Below are 22,746 nucleotides of genomic sequence, written 5' to 3'. Positions count from 1 at the left end.
GGGCACAAACTTCATTTAGGTCCCCAGACCTTGGGAAAAGTTTTTGCGGAGCGGACGAGGGATTATATCCAAAGGCACGATATAGACCAGAGGTAAATATGCTTAAAAGGAGCAAGCTGTGGAAAAGCTAAAAATGATTGTTTAACATTACGGAAAATTCATTTAGCATCTTAAACAGAACATTTACAATTTAAGCAATTAATCATCTTTATCAGATCATTATAGTTTTGACAGCGGTTTATTCCATAAACTTTTAATAACATAACAATGTTATTATACCTTTATTATGTCGTTGAGTAGAATAATGAGCTTAAAGTATATAATTTGTAACATAGATTTAATTAAATTTGCAAATTTGGGAGTGGAATTTTGAAATGAGCGCAATGAAATCAGGCAGTACAGATTCAATGGCTCTCACCATGTTTTACTATGTTGAGCATTTAATTTCAGCTCAATGCAAGGGAATAACCAAACCAAACGCTGTTTGAATTCGATTCACACCCAATATGTACTGATTATTTATGCCCTTTATCGGCGAAACGGCGCCACTGCTAACCCATTTAGCCAATTTCGCACCCACTGGCCCAACTCCCGCCCACAATCGCTACATCTGCCACGCCCCACAGATCCTTTGTTCATCCGCTTCGGTTTTGGGCCCCCTCAACAGAAGCTAATTACAATTACGGCCAAAGGCCGAGGGGGGATTCAAACTCCCAGTTGGCAGTGGAGCTCCAAAACATAGCCATGCATATTTAATTCTCGTGCCCCTCACTTCTGGCCACGATTCTTTTGCCGTTGTGCAAGTGTAACTTAATTTGATGGCAGGATGGAGGACTGAGGAGGGGGGCAGTGGTAGTTCAGACGGCCAAAAACCATTTGGAACATGCACAATTTTGACACCATCCCAATCGGCCCAGTAACAAGTGCCATTCACATGGACCAGGCGATTTCATGGGAACTCAATTAATGGAGCATGATCCTAATGGGTTTCTACAATGGACCACCCATCTCGACGAGGATTTACTGGTAGATGTGGATGTGCAAGTGGACGGCGGGCAACGAGGCGTACAAACACATGCCTCACGCTAAGTGCGCCAAATCAGCAGAACTCTAATTGGAGGCGGATGCCGTTTCGTATTCGTCCTTCATAAAAAGGAAAGCTGCCGGCACAGGAAAAAAACAAAAAAAAAATCTATTTTAGACGAGGGCAAAGCCAAAGCATTCTCTTTTCCCCTTTTTCTGATTTCCTGATCTGGTGTGCGATGAATTGGCGAACGTTTGCCGAACAATTAAGTGGGCAAGCGTCAATATTCCAATGAGTTGGCCACTGTTTTATTGGCCCGCTTTGTGGCTTTGAAGTTGGCTTATGGGTTAAAGCAAGTGTGCACGCGAAAAACTGTGAACAAAACGGCATTGAATTTTTGAATAGTTTTTAATTTTATTTTCCACGACTATTATATACCCGTTACTCAGCCAACCAAATTCAAAATTAATATGCCCTCAAAAAAGCAATATGGTTTTAGGTGCCGCCAAAAATATATCTTCTAAAAATTTTTTAAAATGTGTCGATAGATATTGACCGAATAAACATATAACGCCCATTTACTGGCCTCTACTATGGCTTAGAATCAATCTGGTCCCTTATACCATTTACACTTGCAAAACGTGGCATGTTTTGGGAAACGAGTGCAATCTTGGGAATATTTAAATATTTATTCACACGAAGCGTGGGGAGAGTGTTCAATACCAATACCCCAAGCGATATTTACCTCGCCAGCCAAATGCAATCAGAGGCCATAAAGTGGGGCCCAAGGAACAGGGCTCTCGACTCCGGGCAAACGAGGCTAATATTTAAGGGGCTCGCTCGGTGCGAAGCAATTGCTTTCCGGCTGGCAGGCTTCGCTCGAGTGTTTACTGACAAATTTGTGGCCCATAGCTGCCGAGCATCTGGCAGTCGACAAAATACAATTTAAGCTTGCAACCGGCGGCAACTCCTGCGGCATGTCATGGATCCCCGCCTTTTTCCGCCACTATGCAAATGTGCTGCGTTCTGCGGAATTCTATGTGTAGGTATCTTTGTACAATAATCTTATCAACGCATTGGCTGGGATGTGGCATGTGGCATGCGATACGGCATATGGTGCAACAGGGTTAAGGGGGAGTTGGGCTGCTGAACCGCAGCCACTTCGCATATTGCGGCTGACAGGTTTATGATGGATTGCCGGCGAGGAGGTGGTTGACTCTCACTGCCTCGGTTGGATTTAAATACGAATTTGTGTTTCTGTTCCCTCGTTTTTGGCAGTTAAATGGGATTGAGTTTCAAACAAATTCGCATGTTTTCGCATGTGCTTAGAGTATATTGATACTGTTGATTTGCAAAGTAGAAAGAGATAGCAAGTATATAAGTTCTGCGAAGTAATTTTTCCGCAGCTAACTAACTCCCCAAATATGTTATATATTTGGCTTTGCAAACACTATATAGGTAACTTATCAAGTATATTAGATGTTATGGAAAGTAATTTTCCCATAGCTAGCTATTTACGAAATATATTGTATATTCGGCTTTGCAAACACGATATAGATAGCTTATTTACTCCACTGCAACTCAAGTATATGAGTTTTCCTGGAAAGTAATTTTCCGTCAGCGTACTAATTAATCCAATCGAAACGACATGCTCATGTCCTGGCTCACAATTTCTTTGTTAATCACTGAGTGCTTGGCAACAGAAGTTCAAAAATGGAGACATCTCCTTGAGGGACCTCCAGCCTCCAGATCGCTCAATTTTTGTGCTGCCGCATGCTGTTTATGTTTGGTGCTCGTTAATGAGATTTATTGCGGGGCAATGTTACAGTATTCCCCATATTAGGGACGGAGCAGCGAGACAAGCAATTTAATTTTTAATTTTCCAAATGAATGCCTTCAAATTAGGCCCGTTGTTGGGGCGATTATCGGAGGCACTGCACGTGAGCGGGCCTTAACGCGGATTGCCTCCGACAATCGGATCCCATCTATGCTATATGTTAAAGTGCCCTTTGCAGTGAGGGCTTTAAGCCGTTGTGAAATGTTAAAGCCGCATTAAAGGGACTCCGGCCGGGTTTTATCGCTTTCCGAGTGGATAAGCAGACCCCACTTTGCGGACTGGCCGCTCCCTTCACACTTGACCGATATTCAATTACCCTGCAGAACGTCCAGGGTATCGCATGCGTTTCGAGCTTGCTTGCTGGCCGGTCATTATTTGCCAACCGTTTGAGCCGTTTGAGGCACTTGCTCCTGTGACTGATGAAGCTGAAAAGCCTCCGGCCGAACACAAAAAAATCGCGTGTGAAAATTGGATTCCCCCCGCCTGGAACTCCGTCGTAACCTTCGGCGGCTGTGGTAAACGCTGCTCATTTGGCCAGATAATTTATTTTCGCATATTAATTTTGCTCCGACTCGGACAAGTCGCTGGTAAATGGGAAATTTGTGATAAATGAGCGCCGCTTAAATGCCCGGGAATTCCCTCCCCCGCACCGCCACCAGCTCAAGGAAATTATTATCCTGTAACGCCCATTAGAGTGTGTGCTTAAAGATATGCCACGTGTATGCATAGCCGAGCATATATGTACGAATACACTTAGAATATTAATTCCGAATTTTTCCTTAATTTACAATCAACTATAACAAAACTAAATAATAAATGTTAACAAACATATTATTATGTGGTACCAAAGCTTTCAGGGATAAGACAGCAAATGAAATGAATTTAAATCTTTAAATAAGAACCATGAAGTTAATAAATATTGTTAAAGGGATTTTTTTTGTGGTACCAAAAATCAGCAATGTAATTTCAATATTTAATTGAGATACTCTATTATTTAGTTGTATCACATTAAATTGGGCTCAAGCTAAACAGGCTCTTAAATTTAAGCAAAAAGTGAAATTTACATAAATATATTTCTTAAATTATTTTCTAAAAAAAAAACACAATATTTTTTTCAAGTGTTAGAAAGGTCCTTATTTAATTGCTTTGCTGTGTTTTTTGGAGCGGATCTGTGACATCGAAAACAATGTGTCATATGCATCGCAGATACAAGCCGTTGACGGCTCTCAAAATCGTTGAATTTATCAGGCTTACACGGCGGACAAGGGCACAGATGTGATGGATGAAGCCCTGTTTGCTAATGGAGAAAGTAAAATAAATTAGTTGTGGTTCATTCGGCAGCGCTTGAACTATGCCCCGTTGTACTTATCTCATTAATTGTCCTGTTATTTGAGCACAAATTCTGAGACGCCCTCCCAGAAGAATGCCACGCGCAAGATGCTTCGTCAGCTTGATGGCGTTATTAATTTCCTCGATTGGAGGACAGCGGGTATGGCGATGGCTTCATACACATTTTCGCATGGCTCGATTATTGAAAAATTCTTTAGCCATCACACCGAGAATGGCAAACTGACAACGCGGCCGGGAAAAACATCAGGAGTAGCGGGCAGAAAAGAGGAGCCCCGAACACTCGAAGGACCTGCAGGCTGCACTTGCTGTTGCCGCATGCCATTCAAGGATCAGAGCAGTCTGAAAAACATGAAAGCATGCCTTCCAGATAATGGAAATATTGGAAAAATATCGCAGAGGTAGCACGTTTTTAAATCAAGAGAAGCAGGTCAGCTTCATAATGGTATCATTTACTACCTGTTAAAGTAAAGAAACTCCAAAGAAATTTTATTAAAATTAAATATTAAACCTAAATATTTGAAAATTGATTATTTAATACTTTAATAATTTTAAGTAATTATAAAAAAAAACGGTAAATTGTCCCTAACTTATAATGATTTGCTTTTAATCTGCATTATTTTCCATTATTGAGAATAAACTAAATACGAATTTCCAGTGCAATGCAATGAGTAAATAAATGGGTTTTAAATATCAGAAAACTTTAATAAATATTTAAAACTGTTGAAAAAAATATCCGTAATAGAACAAAACGAACTTTTTAACCAAGTTTGTGTAACAAATTCCAGCTTTTAATCATGGTTATGTACAACATTCAATTGAAATACAATCCAATGTTGTCCGCTTTAAACAAGGCCAACTTTTTGGCTAAATGCTACATTTGTGATTTGTTTCATTTTGTGACACATTAGCGAAATTGCGTTAAATAATTTTCGGGGCTATAAATTTAATGATGCATTAAGCAAGAAGTTCCTAGGGCGTCGCATCCTGCCATTGTCGCATCCTCGTGGGCGTCGTTACCCGAACCACTCCACCATTCATTTGCAATCATTTGGCGGGTCGTGACTCCAGTTTTTGCCAAACCGGAAGTTCCCGGGCGCTTGCCAACTTCCGCCGAGGCTGCGACGGGTCGTTGGGAATTTTAACATTTCAACTTGACACATTTGGCGAATTATTCAAATTCTTGTCATTGCAGCGCAGAAGGAAAAAAGTCAAAAGAAGACCCCCAAAGAGAATGAAATGAACGAAATAAACTAAAAGGCAAAGAAAAGGAACAAGAAAATGAAAAAAGAAAAAAGAAAGAGTCGCAGGTCTGGTTGCCTCGTGGAATTGGCAAAGATTTATGTCAGCCTGTGTGTACATATAAATGTAACGCAAATGCTAAGGAGGCCTTTTCGGTGACTGGCAACCAAGGGAAGAGCACAAATAAAATGTTTGCTAACATTTTTGTAATTTTGGAAAAATTGCTCGTTTATTGCCGGGGCATGTTTTTCCCAAGATTCCCGTTTAAATTCAAAGCCGGGCGAATGGAGAGTTGGTAAGGACGACAAGTGTCGCATTGTTTGTCGAGTGTTCTTGCTTTATTCTAGGCGCCTTTGCCTCGCTCTGAATAATTAATATTGCGCATACGACGTGTTGCTGCGACTGCCAGTCAGCACATCCTTGGCCAACGGATGCCGCTCACTTTATTATGCTAATCAGCGCTGTGAGTCTGTGCATATGCAAATTGCAATATCTCACAGCGAACTCCAAAGCGCCAAGTCATTAGCCTGCAGAGAAATACCAGAGCGTTGTTCCAGCGTGTGTTTTCCTGTCTCAAGCTAAGCATAAATTATGATTGCTTAACGCCACATAAATCAATCTGGTGCAAAACAAAACTTCTGCAATCAGAACAACTGCGACCAAGTCAGGTAATTAGTCGCTGAAACGACACTACAAACCTGTAAATTACCAACCAAGTTATTTGTCAAATTGGCGTGCGTGATGGAAACTCAATATAAATTCTGACGTTGGTTACCAGGGTTCTATACACATTTATATTAACAAACAATTATTTGGGAATTTTGCACGTTGATTTTCTTGCCTAATATTGCAATTGAAAGTACAAATTATCATTTATGTCAAATATAAGCTAGGAGTGAAGAACATTGTAATTAAGTCTTGAAAAATACCTAAATTGATCATTGGACCATTATATTCTGTAAAATCGTTCCGATTAATGAACTTGAAAGGAATATGTTTGACAAAGCTGGCTTTGCATTTATGAAATAATTAGGGTTTATAAATTCTATTTAATATTTGAAAGTGCTTATCTATTGACATTCGCTTCAACTATAAGCCAATTAAATCTAATCACTTCAATAATGCTGTTTTGCAACGATTAAGTAAGAACATCTGCTTGATTGAAGTCTGGGGAAATGTGTTAAGTGGCCATCAGCAGGAAACCCCTTTAAAGCCCAACTCGCAAGGACTCCTGTTGCTCAGCAGGATGTGAAGTCGGAGTCGCCGCCTCTTTGGCCGGACACTGTTCTCCGGACTTGGCTGCGGTTCAAGAAACTCACAAGTGACACTTGGTCGAAAGATAAATGCGAACGTAACTTTTGCCATCAAATGTTGCCAATCTACGGCTTTCTTCGTTCCACTGCAATTTGGTAGAGCTACCTTCGTCCGTTCACCACTCAAGCGAACTGCCCTTCCGGCGACCCCTTGACCTCCTCAATCCCCTCATCATTGGCATCGAGTGCACGGCGATGGAGTCCAACTCACGGGCCGAGGAAGTCACATTTACTTACTGATTTATGGTCGCTTCCGTGCTCCGGGTTTTATCTGTTGAGTTTTTGGCGTAATCATTTCAAGTCAAAATGTTTTCAAAAGGCAGGCTGGGTGGCCCACTCACTCAGCAGGATCAGGAGCAGGAGCAGGAGCCGGACTCCAAGCAGGCAATGGCTCTGGCTCTGGCTCGTTGATAAATGACAGCAAGTTTATCTCCACATTTGCCCATAAATTGCGCACTACAAAACGGCAGACCTTCGACAGGAGATGGTCCGGTCCCTCCGGTTCCGTCCTTTAAATTATGTTTAGTGCGAAAGGATTGCAGTTAGCATATTCAAGCGGACAGGAAACGCCTCATATGTCGGCTTTGTTGGGAAATTGCTGAGCAATTTATGAGCAGGGGAATTTTCGAATGAATACCTTACGATGTGAGAACTCAGCCCGGGGGATATTAAAGCGAAATATCAATAAATAGCTGGAGAAATGAGGTCTTTTTTTTCGGTCACCCAAACGTGTTTTCCCTTGGCACTCAGTTATTATTTTGAGACACAGGGAAAACAACCATTGATAGCTTTGAATAAGAGTCTCTGCCCCCGGGCTAAACAATGCCCGCAGCAAGCTGAAAAATTGCATTTGCATTTGCTAAATAATTTACCACATATGCTGGCCTCAGGGCAGCTGTAAATTGAAGACAAATGGACCCAACTGACCGACCCCAAAGACTTTTATTTTCATATTCTTCTTTTTATGGCTTGGCCCAGCCTGAGGGCACTGGCAAAGTTTTCAGCGCCAGATGAAGGTCCACTGGGCAAATGTTTTAAAACAAACACAAAACTAATGACTTCAAATCAAACTCAAACCCCAGCTCAGCTCAGCCCAACCACCCAATGTGGTGCGATTGCCGTCTGGGTTGAGTTTTCCGCTTGCTACATGCGTTGACGTGCTGTTAATTAATATTAAACTCATTTCCACATTCTGGCATTGAAATGCCAGAAGCAATCGTTGGGCAGGAGCCCCATTTCGGTTGCGTTTCATTGAATGCGTGTAATTATTTCACGGCTGTCCTGCTCCCAGCTTCTATTTCTGGCTGTCCGAACTCACTAAGCCCATTAGCAGGAGGCGGACTCATACGTGTCCTGGATTACTTAATGAGAATGCCGCAAATTCTGGCCGTGTCGCATTTAGGCGTCACATAATTCAGGCAAATTGTGTTTGCCATTTAAATTTAAGCGAGTTAAGTACGCTAGTGATCCGGTTTGCATGTTGATGTCACACATTACGCATACGCCCTGTCAGCCGGCGTGCCCTTAATTACAATTGATGCTGATTGCCAGGCAGATCACGCAGCCAGAGAGCAAAACTAATTAAAATGTTTATCAACTTTGTAATTGTCACACCCTAAATGTGGAAGAACGTGATTGTGGGTGGGTCTGTTGAATAAAAACAAACTGTCATTCAATTCGTGATGAGACGAAAGTGCTTTATTCATTGACTTCTAGCAGCAGGCTGATGAGTTCCATGGGCGACTTCTTGCACCTGCTGGCATAGGCCGCCTGGCAGTCGCCACCTCGTTTTCCAAAGTGCTCCGATGTGTGATACTCCCGATCCGAACTGTGTCCCAGCTGGTCCACCGAACTGGAGGGCGTGAGCACAATGTCCATGATCTCGCCCAGCAAACCGCTTTCGTGGCTCAGCGGCAGGGCAGCATGCTCGCAGATCAACCTCAGGAGGCAACTTCTGCCGGGCAAGCCCATGTTCTCGATGACCATCTCGATGCCTCGGTAAATTATCCAGCGATACAGGCTGCCATAAGGGGACTCCTCCTCCGACTCCTCCCCCCTTCGGCCAGTGATGGCCATCGGCTTGAGGTAGACCCTTGTTATCTCCGTGGAGTTGGTGGGCAGAAAGTACTCCGCCTTGAGCACATAGCCCGAGGTCACCGACTCGAAGTGGAGATTCTCCACGGGAATGCCAATGCCGCCGATGAACTGAACACGCGTGGGACTCGTGGGCGGAAAGATGAGCGATCTGCTGAAGCGTTTCAGGTGACCCCCGCCGGAACACGAATGCATCCAGTTAAGGTATAGGCAGACCACAAAAACGTTTACAGCTTCTTGCCTCATTATGCTTCCGTTCGGTTCGAGAATTACCCGGGAACTGAGCCGCCAGCCATGGGTTTTCACACCTCACCTCAACTCAACTCACTCACTTTCTTCTGGCGGCGGCGGCTTGCGCTTTCCACTTGTTTGACTTGGCCAAAGTGGCCTTTAAGGCCCGAATCCAGAGCAATTAGCACATCGGTGGCAACTCAGTGATCTAGTTAAACCCATTTCACTAACGACCATGAAACAGCTGACGCCAAAGTGCAACACATTGAATATTTCACAGATATTCGAAGAATTTAAAACGTAAACTTTATTTAAATTGTTGGAATTTAAAAAGAGGAATAGTTGTGGTTAGTAATCAAATTGAAATAAATTGCAATATGAAATACACAAAAAGCGTTACTAGATTTGACTAAGTTTTGTTGTATTCTTAAAGTAAGCCCAACCAAACCTTTTCAATAATATTAAGTAATATTTACAAACATTAAAGACTGAAAGCAGGTCAAACAAAATGGGAATTTACTCCATTCATACGTCTTCGACTTACAATCGTCTTATAGCCCAGAGTAATCCAACTAGTTTAAGCAGCCTCACATGCAGTAAAGTACGCAACTAAAGTGCACAAATGCACGAACTAAACGGAATGGGGCTGCAGAATGCGTACGGGGATGGGCATGGAATGTGTGAGCATCGGCATTAAGACAGTAAGGGGAGTGGCGGGATGATTGGGTCTTCTACCGGAATGCGGAGCGGAAGTTGTGCCCTCAACGACTTGAGTAAGTTAAGTGAATTGCCGTTGCATCGGGCACTGCAAAGTAAAAGCAGCGGAAAATACAGGATGAGCTCTGGAAAAAAGCAGGGCTTCACCCCCGGGATGTGAATCCTTTTGGGTGGCGACACTGACCTGGACAGGAGAACGAGAATGGTGAATCGAGAAAAGCTACGGACAGAAAGCGGGAGATTAGAGAATTGCGAGAATGAGCAAGGAAAGTACAAAAATTGTCTCACTCCAACGGGGAAAGGAAACGAAACGCATAAAAAGGGCAGAAGTCGGTGGAAAAACTAGTTGATTCCCCGACCATTCTTCTTTTGTCTAGACAATGTATTGGGTGCAAGGATATTTATTAAGTGGACGGTACGACTCTTATTGCTGCACATGTACGAACTATTGCAGAACATGGAATTTTATCTTTTCTTATCAGCTTAAACCTTTGGCGAATAGGGTTTTAAATTTAATAAATGAATTGTGTAGGAGTAAATGTTTTCTTAAATCTTGAAATCATGTTCATTTATGAGAGGATTTTAATGATACATACATCTAATTACAATTGAATTAAAAAGAAACAAAGGCATATAAATCAAAAAATCGAAATCAAATCAATTTTTGCAGTGCAACTGTTATTTCGATTCTAATTAACTTGTTTCTAGTGCGGACGTGTATTTGATGCCACAATATTTTTGGATTTTGACACCATTTATAACGTATCAAAATATTATTTTCATCTCTATTATCACTTCATTAGTACAGCATGCTAATTATTTCAATTTATATTAGTTTATTATTTATGCTTCAATGCCCGGGTGAATGCCACTTTAAGTAGATTAAAAAACTACTATGAGAGAAGTAATTTATCCATACTCATTCTTTTTGCATTCCCAAAACTGGAGCATCGCAAAGGCAATAAAAAGTTGGACAATGCAATGCGGCAAGGTGGAACTTGCATCCGCAACCGCAACGGAGGCCTCGAAACTTTCACCTGCAGCTCTTTACGTGCATCGTTACCTTTTGTAGTATCCTGAAATTCGGGCTGGCGAATATGCAAATTTAAAGTAAAAGTTGCCATTCGAATGGCTTCCAAGGCAATTTTCAATCGATTCTCTATGGCAGGCCAAATCAATTATGTTGACAAGCCGAAAATCCATTTGCAGAGGTGGGCGCTTCTGGGCTGGGCGAAACAGTTTAAATGCCAGAACGTTTAGAAGACGGACGCTCGTGTCGTGTGCGTAATGAGGGTCCCAAACAGAAATGCATTCATCACAGCATGGGTGTTGTGTGTTGAGCTTGGGTGTGTGTGTGTGGGTGGTGTTTGCAAGTGTCGTCGTCACATCTTGACCTCGCAGAGCCTCGAAATTACCTCGTTACTGCTCCAGGGTGCCGCAAATCCTTTGGCAACCGAGGAGAACTCGTCTGGCAAATGAATGTGTCTTACTTATGCTTATTTAGTTTCTGCCCCAAAAGGAGCAGGAGGAGCAGTGGGAGTGGGTGTGGGGCTGGGTAATGAGTTAAATTATTATGCAAACGACGACTCCATGTCTCGAGCTGGAAATGTGTGCTCCACATAAGCAAAACACTCGAAATGTGTGCCGGGGACAAACACAGAGCTCCAGAAGTCAGGCGAAGAAGAAGCTGCTTTCCGGGAGGCCAGGCGGCATAAATGTAGATTAGATTCGGAACGCTCCACTCAACGCAAGTGGCATCATTTGGAGCTCTTCGTGAATCTCTACACACCACACCACACCGCACAGCACAGCATAGTACTGTGCATCAATGCCAGCCATATTATTTATGGACTTTGCACACAATAATTGGCAAGCTTTCCGCTCCAGAGCGCAATGGTCAGCAATGGCAAAATTTCGCATTGGGATCGGAAATCTGAATGGAATGGGAATTGGGTCCTGGCTGGTTCGTTGACTTCAACGTTGTTTCAGTGTTTCGAGGCTATAAAAAGCATCACTGAACAGGTGTATTTGACAATTAGCTCGAATCGATGATTGTCAAGCAACAAAAGGAAATATAATAACTGATATAATAACCCAATTAAGTATTTCATAATTTCATTTATGATCTGGAACCGATAAATTGTAAATTATTGAACAATTTAATATAAGCTAAAACCAAACGCGCTTAAACTCTTCAATTATTTTTACAAATTTTTGCCCAAATGGGGTTTAACTGAAATATAACAACGATAGTTGTGCTTAAAGGTTGAAAAAATAAATCAAAATTCATAAAAAGCACATGTCACTGACATTGATGAATTTGTAAACTCTTTGTTTCCAGATATCCCTGTTCTTGACGCTGGAATTCACACATGTCCAACAACTACCGAAGTGAAATCAATTTACAAGCCAAATATTTGGCCCATAACAAGGCCCCAAACTGGGTCTAATTATGCATGGTCACCATGCGGGTCACTTTGCGAATTTAAATACGAAGCTTGATGGGTCAAAAGGTGTTTGGTTGTTTGGTCGTTTGCCACGGACTGAATGCCCATATGCAAAAGACCGGAACACAGCAAACATTCTAATCGGCATTTGTGTTTGCGTGTGCTTTTTGTTGATGTTGAGTTGTCTTTGCTTGTGATGCTGATTTTGCCATGGAAACTTTAACTCTGTGCCAACGGATAGGCAATCGATAGTAACCTGGGCCAAAAAAACGGATCTGACAATCAGGATTAAGGCCAAATGGAAGAAGTGCTTTTAGCTAAAGAACAGTGACAATTCCAAATCTATGTACCCTATCACCAAAATACCTATAATGTATTTGGATTTACATACACAGAAACAGAGTACTTTGTCCACAGGAATACTTTATGATATTTTAGTTTTTAAACTTACTACTTTGATTAATGGTATTTGTTTACCAATTAAAGACCCATTGAACAATGTTTTTAAACCTAAATGTTTAAGAAACGAAAGATTTAAGACATATTTCATATAACTTTGTTATTTAAAGGTATAACCATCGATTTCGGTTTTTGAAACAAATTCAAATGAAAAGACTTTATAATTAAAAAATAAATGTTATTATTTCTCAGCCTAATTGATTGGTATTTAAATTGTATGTAAATTGAAAAGTGCTCCTTCTAACCATGTTAAAGTCTGCCAAACGTTTAATATAATTTTCGGCACTGACCGAAGCTCTTTATTTAGTTACAGACCCAAGAACGTGGGTGGCTCGAAGCCCTTTATATTAGGATACGCCAGGCTACGCTGGCAACTGTATTCAAATATTTAATCCACCCGGGCAGACTGCACTCACAATAAACCTATTCACCCACTCACCCATTCACCCACCATCGGTGGCACCCACATAAAGAACAGCTGTGTCCACCGTGCAGAATTTCATGACACACCGAATGAAAAACCCGGTCAGGGGAATGGTTTTCGTTGGGAAAGGGAATGGGAATGGGGAGTGGGCTCCCTGGCCTTTTCGTGTTTAATTGAGTTTGAAATAGGTGCCAGCTTCTCTGGCCTCCCAGTTGGCTTAGTTGTGAGTCCCCATCACAACAGAAACTCAGTTTGTACATGCAACTCTTTAAACCGCTGCCATAAGTCAGCAGCTGTTTTTGTTTCCGATTTCATTTAAATTTTGATTTAATACTTTGGAGGAATTTGTGGCGACATAAACAATGACGAGGGACTGTAAAGGGGCCTCGCTTTGGAATATCAAAATTTAATCCGTATTCGGCCCAAATCCTTCTCCATGTGCCCCGCCTGCAATTCCGTTTTATGTTTGCCCTCCAATCCTTTTGGCCAATTCATTTATTTCAATTGTTGCCGGAGCTTCCGCTGTTGCCGACAAAGGCGTAGTCAACTATATGGCATAATAAGCACTTTTTATTCTGGGCGCATTGTGAGCTCGGCATTTTTATTGTTTCCGCGGGCTCTGGCTCTCATATTGACTGTGGGTTTACAGTGGGGTAAGCACCTAGATTACGGAATAAAAATTCAAGTTGGGTTAAAAGGTTGCTATAAAAATAAGTCACAAGAGAACGCTAGTGATTTAAATTGCTGTTTTGCAATGGTAAAACATTTCTTTACTAGTAATTGAGAAGAAATTTTATTGTAATTGATTTTTATTTCCAACAGGTAATGAAACGGCTTTTAAAACTATCAAGCCCACTGCAGTTAATAAAATAATAAACAAACCGTTAATGAAGTGGGATTTCACGTGCTTTATTAAATGTATTTTACTTAAAATACCGATACAATATCATGGATGTTTAATCCTTGTATTTTTCACGTTTTAACTTTTGCTAATTGCTTACATCAAATAATTAAATTGCTTTCAAATATTAAAAAATGTTTTGAAATATTTGTATTTTAAGCCCCTTGTAGGGGCCTTCTGTTCCGCTCCGCCCACATCCTTTTCCAAATGGGCGTGGCCGATGTTGCGCGCTTATTTGCCGACTTTCAAACCCGTTCTAAAGTTTGCCAACATTCGTTTCATTTTACAACCCGAAACGAATAAAACAAAGCAAAGTTCCCAACTTTTTGCCGCCGACTTTTTGTTTAGTCCTTGAATGACATCGTTGTCTCCGTACTTATTTTTATGTGCCAGCGCCAGCCGATTGACGCTCCGCCTGCGAGGTAAGCAGGTGGTAGGTGGTGCCCGAAATTTACTTACCAAGTACTTATTTGCCTATTTCGAATGCCATTTGTATGAAGGCCAACGGTGCGGGCCCAAGTCCCCCAAGAAATGTAATAAAATAAGCCTCGACTTGGCAGCTGCATAAACAAATACCTGATAAAGATAGCTGGAGGAGCTGAAGCTGGGAAAAGCGGGAAGCTCTTTGTTGAGTCTGGTCCACTCTGGACCGGGGCCATTTGAATGTATTTGCATAAAATAAAAATGTTGCAGCAGCATTAGCGGGACCCGTTACACATTGGGACAATCAGCGACCCACTTACGCGTGCTCCGGTATTTTTTATTAAATTTTATGATTATGTTTTGCATAATTTTCCTTTTTTTTTTTTGTTAGCTTCTCAGGAATTAGGAGAGGTATGCACGCCAGGGGAACAAAAAGCCCTTGGCATTCGGTGGGGCTCCCAAGATCCGGCCAAATACTTTTGGCAAGCTACCGAAGTTCGTCAAGTGGAAGGCTTTGATTTAGATGTAGACAAATTCGCTTAATGCGCCCGAATCCAGGCTCTTTAACAATTTCCGCCTGCCGGGCACAAAGACCTTAAACAGAAGTCGACAGCCGAACGATATTTACGGCACCCCGGGGACTTTGGAAATCGTAGCCAGAATAGACCAGCAAAAAAAAAAACAGCCGCCAAAGTTCACAGCACGACCGCACAAAACTCAAATGCGACAATTAATTTCAGTGAATTATGACCGCAGAGTGGAAAATGGCGCTAATGTGACGGCTTTGCCAATTTGCTGTTTTCTGTTTGCTCTCTGCAGTTTTGGCCAGGACCAAAAACACGAACAGCTGTCAGGGCATCCGTTTTTGGTGGAAAGAGCCATGACTTTGTGTCCGGCAAACTTTTTGGGAGGTACGGCGCGACCGCAGACCGAAAAAGATAGTCGACGCGAGGACGGTTCCCTGGCGGGTCGTTTGCCATATGACAGCTAGAAACCGAACCTGAAACCGAACACGCTGCGTATACGCGATACGCAATACGCCATGCGCGATTGCAGCCAGCCTTCGAAGCTGTCAGAGCCAGGCCAATCTGGGCTTAGAGACGGTGTCGATCTGTGTCACCATAATTCATAGCCAAACATTTCAGCACCGCGGCTCCAGCTCCTGTTCCTGCTTCTGCTCCTGAACCTCGCACCATTGTTCGATGCACGTGCCCGGCCACACAAAAGGATGAAAGCTGGATAACAGAAAAAGCACGCAAAAACGCAACAAAATGGCAGCCGGAATGGAGGAAAAACACGCGGAAGTCGCGAGCTTAGCAAGCTGAAAATGCTCGTAAAGTACAATGAACCGCAGAATCTGGCATGCGAAATGGGTGAGAAGTCGTTGCTAGATGCTGGGATGCTGGGATGCCAGGATGTGGGTGAGGTTGAGTGGATTTCTGCCAGCGAAACGACTGCTTGTGTCTCGACAAAAGAGAAGAGGCGTTAGTTTTAGTTTACGCCAGTATCCAAGAAGCACAAAGTACACAGTCTTCCTGAAATCGATTATTATATTAAAAAACTACATAAACATTTTTAAATTTTTTTTTCTTTTTTTTCATATTCGATTTTTATTAGACTTAATACTTTTTTTAATTTTCGATTTGTTCCATACTGGTCTTAACTTAACGGAAGAAAAATTTATTTTTTTCCTCTTTTAAGCACAGTTTTGTCTGTCTTTGATTTAATGCAAATTTTAATATTTTTCAAGAAATGGCTTTTGTTTATTTTGGAATAACCAAAAGCAACAGGATCCTTTAGCTTTGTTCTTACACCTAAGATTACAATATATATTGCAAAAAAAAATGAAAGCTTTTTCTCTTTATTAACTTTATATATTTTGACCTGTTTTCAATCCTTAAAACTTTCAACCAACCCAAGGCTTTTGATTTAAAGGACCCCTCTTAACCATATGAATACTTGAATGAGACCGATGCTACAAGTTTGAATGCAACTAACTTAAATTAATGTGCTTCAGTTCCTTGTTAATGGAGTTGATTCAATTTTGTAATGCTCTGAAGCAGAAATGGTATTTAGTAAAGCGGGTACCGGATATTTTCTAGTCATGATCAGGACACTCCACAGCAGCACTTTCAGTTGCATTCTGGCTTTTCCGCTGCACTTGACACCATTTATTCCCCCGTGAGTGACACCGCCAAAAGAGTGACAGATGAGTGAGGAGGCATGGAGCTGGGATTACCGATTCCTGCATTTTATTCCCGCTCTTAATTCGGTGACAACAATGGAGAACCCCGGACCGCAGAGTCGCTAACCGTGGACGCATTTAGTAAATTTAGTGTTGTTCTCGCGACAGAAGGTTTTCAGTTCTTTGAAGTAGGCATAGGGCTCGAAATCATCGATGATGTTCCTCTGAAAACCGATATGATCTTGGAAAAATGGATAAGAATTTACAGAGTAAGCCCCAATCAAACTGATTGAGTAACACATGCCCTGCGACACTTAAAAATGTAGGGGATTTCAATTTGTTGTTCCATTTGACTTGGAAATAAATAGAAAACCAAATTACGCTGATAACATTGCCAAATGGCCAAGTCAAAACCAAGTTAGTCTAATTATGTTGAAGTAAAGGCTAAAATGGGTCACAAAAAGTCGACAATCTTGGCAACTATAAACAAATCAGGCTTCGGAAACTTTCTGCCACCCGCTTTGGGTGCAAAAGTTGTTGGCGCCCGCAGTTTGAAAAGTTTTCCATTCAATTCACTTAAGACACTTTTCGCCCTTCGCGTTTGCATTTTGATGCGGCAACCATTCTCCCTACCATTTTCCACAAACTCGTACCACGATGGTCCCGTTTACGGTGAACTTTTCCTGGCACGGCCAGAGGCGAAACCCGGCAGACCGCCGACCAACGGAGTCGTTGCAGCTAATGGTGTTTATTGCATTTACTGCCCGACTGCCACTTAAATCGGCGACACTGTGGGCAGGTGGTGGTCTGCCAGGTGGGCATGGTCTCCCAGGGGAGGAGTATCAACACCTGCAGCTACGCAAATATCCCGCAGGCGGCAGAACAAGCACAACGGACGTTGGACGATATACTCCAGGCAGAGTGCTCCTGCTCCTCCACCAACCAGCTGCCTTCTCCGCTCGTGTGGAAGAAAGTGCAAAGTAAATGCACAACACAAAGTCTACCTGGCGCCACCGCCTCTATTGAACAGGTGAACAAGAAGGGGGCGTGCCAAGTGCGGTGGCAGGACAAAGGACGAAGGCAGCCACAACTGCGGGTGCAGCCAAGAGGGCAACTCACCAGCACCACCGAGCTGTTGTGGCACAGATTTGGCTGACGCAAAGTTTGATTAAATCACATGACAGGAAGGAGTACGAAAGGAGGAGGCTTGTGGCACAAGGATTTAAGTGGCCTGGCATCAGTGCACAGGGAAATATTCAAATTCAAATCGTTTGAATGGAACAAAAGTTGTAAGTTATGTTTCAAACTTCTTCATAAAGCCATTATAAATGTGTATAAGCAGGAAACGTACAAATTATAGGTGTTAAAATAAAAATCACTATCTATAAGTTATATTTTAACGAAAAAAATTATGTAATCAATAATTTTTGAGCGATATTTTTTTGATCAAACAATTTAAATTGATAGTTTTGTTAGTTTATTAAGTTAAACAAGACAAACCATAAAATCGCTTTGAAAAATCAATTGCTTGTTTATTTCATAAGAAAATGTAAAATATTTAATTCGTCTTGATTCGCCTTATAAGCTAAGATAACTGTATTTTTTAGAAATGCTTAAAAATTAATTGCAATTTTTTTTAAATTAAAAAATTATTATTTACGGTTCTTGGTAATAAATTCCAAATATTTGAAACAAATATTGTGATCGAGACTTCAAACCGTGAAATTTAAGTATATTTTAAATTTAATAACGGCTACTTACTTGTATAATAACAATAAAGAATGGTCTAATAAGACTAATTTATAAGCCGAATTAAAAGTTCATTACATCTAGCATTAAATGTTTCAGTTTGATTCGTAAGGAAAATAATATTTTAATAATTAGAAAAAACGCAACTTTTATTAAACAATTTCGAGGGCGAATAAACTTATATTTCGATTTTCAGTGCAGTACCACAGAGCCAATGAGCCACTGGCTGCGGGCGTCGGGAAAGTAAATAAATTCATTAAACGTTTAGAGCTCGCCAGGTGGGTCCGGTTGCCTTTTGTGCCGGGCAAAGAATTCAGTTACCCGGATTAAGTGGATTATCATTCAGCAAGCTGCATTGTCCCACAATCTCAGGGGCTCTCGGGCGAATATATAGTAGTAGTCTTGCTTTAAAACGCGATTCTAAGACAGGAATTTTGGGGGTCTTTCAGCCGACTTACGAGTTCCAATCACTTGAAATTTAAACGGGTCCAGGGGGAACAGCATGGGAATCGGAGGGTAGAACCTTCGTTCGTCAACAGGCACGTACAAACAGATACGGATAGGCAAACGGTAACGCGTACGGATACGGATACATATACAGATACGGATACAGATACAAACGGGAAACGGCTACGTTTAAGAGGATGGGGAAAACTACTCGACTGGGGGCGTGCTGAGCACCAGTTCCCAGGGATCGGGCTTGTCCCCCCCGGAGGCGGGCGGCTCATCGGAGCGCGGGCTGTGGCAGCGGTTGCACTTCTCCCGGTACCAAAAGTTCAGATTGAAGCAGAAGCCGCAGGGCCAATCGTCCTTGCGTGGCCGCCAGCTACGGGCGCCATCCGCTCCTCCAGATCCTGTCGATGTACCCTGTCCAGAGGCGGACACCTTGGTGGCCTGACACCTGTTGCAGCTGGAGCGCCACACGAAGTTGCTGTTCCGGCAGAGCGTGCACACCCAGTTGTCGCTGGCCGGCTTCCATTTCAGCGCCCGCTGGCGACGCTGCCGCTCCGGAGAGTTCAGCTCCCGCGGATAGTTGAAGCGGAGGCTGCCCTGACGGGTGGACAGGTAGGCCGGCAGCACAGTGAGCACCTGCCCCATGAACTTGGCCCCGCTCAGACAACTGATGGCCGCCTGGGCCGAGAATGGGCTCACGTAGGTGATGGTGGCCTCACCCTTCGAACGGCCCGTCTGCTTGTTCTTGTAGACAAAGATCTTGGGCTTCTGGGAGGCCTCGTCCATTTTGATGAGGCCCAGCCTGCCGAAGTACGTGATGATGTCGTTCTTGGTGACGTTCAGGCGCATTCCCAGCACAAAAACGGTGTCCGGCTGGATGACGTACTGCTCCTGGCCGACAATCATGTAGGGGCTGTGCCGGGGCAGCGGCAGGCGGGGCATGAAGTCGGCGGCCGTGCGCGGGAACACCATGTAGGATGTGCTGCCACCGCCCATGCTGGGTATGTAGGCCCCCACCTCCCTGTTTTCCTCCTGCTCCTCCTCCTCGTCGTCCACCTCCTCGTCCCCCCTTTCGGTCATCATATCACTCCGCTCGGCCATCTGCTCCTCTACATTTCCCTTCAAGGACTCCACCGCCGCAGTTGAGGTACTGGCCACCGGCAAAGAGGTCTCCTCGCCACCGCAGAGGTCATCATCGTCCTGGCCCAGCATCAAAGAGCCACTGGCATCACCACTGCCGTCCTCGAAGCGGTAGAGATCACTGTAGCCGGTGCGGGGACTGAGCCCCGAGGAACCTACACCTGGAGGCGCATTGATCCCAGATGATCCTAGTCCGAGTCCGGAAACTGGTGCCGAACCGACCACATGGCTGGCATGGAAGATTTGGTGCTGATGCTGCTGCGACTGAGGCTGCTGGTTGTCGGAGTAATTTGGAGCGTAGAAGGGATTGGAGTACATCATGCTGGCTGCGGTGACATCCATCGCAGGTATAACTACTTGTTAAACTCCTGGTTGTGGGGGCCTTTACTGCTGATTAAACACGAACCGATTCCTTTGTAATAATAAAAACTACTGAGATCTTTGATAACATCCAAGAGACTAGAAGTAAAAAAATGAACTGAGTTCCGTCCCCTAGTTTTCCTGAAAGTTGGCCCAGCCGCCTACTAAGCAGTCAATTTTTGTTTAAGGAAACCGTTTAAAAGTTTCACAAATGTTTGAATTTATTAACATAACAATATTGCATTCATTTGAATTTTAAATAAATATTTGAATTCTTTCTTCTTTAATTTAAATACGCTCATGAAAATAATCCAACGAAGTAACAATCACAATGTGGACGGACATGTATAAAAACCAAACATCAACAATCCGGTCACAAAAGAAAGTTGATTAAAAATACCATCAGTGCTGCATTAATTTGATTCAATTATGTGGAATTCGTTTTGCGATAGCGTATTAAAAACCGCAGTAAAGATTTAATAATACTATTAAGGTAATTGAAATTAGTTTTATCCTCAGCTTTTGATGGATTTGAATCTGACCTATTTTTGCCAACGGTGGCTTATAGCCACCTGGAGAGAACTATGCAAATTTTCGTAATTGGCGGCTAACACTGCAGTATGGACCTGGGAGCGCTTCACACCCAACCACTTGTGCAGTTCATTGATGACTTTGCACTTCGCTTGCCATCCACAGTTTATTGATTCATCATTTTTGCGCAGTTTCAATTTAATCAGCAATGTCTGATTACATTTCCACAGTAAAGTCACTGCTTAAGCGGCTTAAATCAATTTAAGAGATTCCTGCTGATTCGAGACTTAGGCTCTTATTAATTGGGACCAAGAGTCAAAGTCAAACGAAGTCAATCAAGCTGGCCGACACTCATCAAGCCAATTAGCTGCCAATTACCCCACTAATGACCGACCCCATTAACCCTACAAAGGCCCCCCAAAAACAGGCAGCAGAATAATGCCCTGGAACTCTCCGGTGTGGACACGGAAGACATGTTTATTAATATCTCGGACTCAGACCCGGACACGGACCCGGACCCGGACCGTGACAAACGGAACTGGCCCGTTTGTCGCCTGCTCGCACACCATTTTCACCCGCAATTCGCTTTTATGGCCGCCACTTTACGACCAAGTCCGCTGACCCTATCGCCCGATACTGCGATTCCGGAATCCGGTGTCCTGAAGGGAAGCCCGGCTTCATTAGCAGTCCTCGCCGGGGTGTCAATTTCATCAAGATGAAGGGGGCACTGGCCAGCGCTCAACGCTCATTAGGTCAGCTTTATTTTCTGCCAACTAACTTTTACTTTAACCCGTCAAAGTGACCCCTAGAAGGAAAAGTACCAAAGTACCAAAGCTGCAACCAACCGACACCGACACGAAATTAAAAATCAACTGTCTTGAAGGAAACGCAACAAGGGGGCCCCGGCGAAATGGAAACTGTTGCTAGAAAAGTTATTATTCCGTTGGAAACTTTGTGCGCTCATAAAAATCGAGACAGGCTAAATTGTCTTGCAGCATAATTGCACAAAAGTTTGACTCCAAAGCTCGTCCGTAATTGAGAAGACAAAAGCGCAGCAGAGGAATTGGCCTGGAACACAAGGAGCAGTGGGACATGGCCAGAATGATGGGATGATGGGATGACGGGATGACGGGATGACGGGATGAGTCTTCTTCATCGGCATCCTCATTGCACACACTGCAGCAGCTTCCATGTTGTCTTTCGTTCTGTTTGGAGCCAAGGAACAGCTAATGAATTGGCTGCCAGACGAGGCAAAGCAAACACGCAGCACAGCACAGCTCAGCAATCTTCCTGAATAAACTGACACGAATCGGAAGGTGCATTGGATATCGAGTTCAACCCCTCGAGTGAAGTACCCCGACCAATAGTCCAATTAATGGAGTCGCACGAGCGGAGATGGAAATCAATATTCATAAAGTGCAATTCACATTTAATTGAGACGGATTGCTTACATTAATTATAATCTGCCTCTGGATGGATGCAATTAAGGTGTAAACTGACCTTACACCATACTGCATTTACTGGGAATTTAAAGACACAGCATCTTAATCTTCTAGCTGATATCTTTAACTACATTTAAAAGCAATCTAAATATGCATGCCAAGACAAAAAATGCCGGAGAGATTTATTCTTAATTTTCTATTTGAATAAAGTTTCCGTTTTCAAACTGTACAACGCCTGCAAAGCCGCCAAAAAGGAGGAAAAGAAGGTCATCAATCTCTCCTGGCCTCCATATACGCCCAATGGCAACCGGTGGCCCAAAGAGCGCTTCCAGTTGCTGGTGACCCTCGCCCGATTGCGCCGCTATGGCATGGATGATGCTTTACTAAAGATGGACCTTTAAGTGTAACTCGAGGACCGCAGCAAGTA

The 22,746-nt window shown here is 43.0% G+C and overlaps 2 protein-coding genes across 2 annotated transcripts; both read right to left on the bottom strand.

Moving 5' to 3' along the window:
• Window positions 1-8,457: 8,457 nt before the first annotated feature.
• Window positions 8,458-9,429, bottom strand: LOC108140438. The gene has a single exon (XM_017263167.1). The coding sequence runs from the start codon at window positions 9,101-9,103 to the stop codon at window positions 8,462-8,464; it is 642 nt and encodes a 213-aa protein (XP_017118656.1). The 5' UTR covers window positions 9,104-9,429; the 3' UTR covers window positions 8,458-8,461.
• A 9,116-nt stretch (window positions 9,430-18,545) lies between these two features.
• On the bottom strand, window positions 18,546-20,465 carry LOC108140422. The gene has a single exon (XM_017263144.2). It carries the CDS (start codon window positions 20,326-20,328, stop codon window positions 19,048-19,050), a length of 1,281 nt encoding a protein of 426 aa, XP_017118633.1. The 5' UTR covers window positions 20,329-20,465; the 3' UTR covers window positions 18,546-19,047.
• Between the last annotated feature and the right edge of the window lie 2,281 nt (window positions 20,466-22,746).

The sequence above is a fragment of the Drosophila elegans genome, unplaced genomic scaffold, assembly GCF_018152505.1.
Source record: "Drosophila elegans isolate 14027-0461.03 unplaced genomic scaffold, ASM1815250v1 contig_476, whole genome shotgun sequence".
Classification (NCBI taxonomy): Eukaryota; Metazoa; Arthropoda; class Insecta; order Diptera; family Drosophilidae; genus Drosophila; species Drosophila elegans.
The sequence above is the reverse complement of the archived record's forward strand: the minus strand, read 5'-3'. Positions and strand labels throughout refer to the sequence as shown.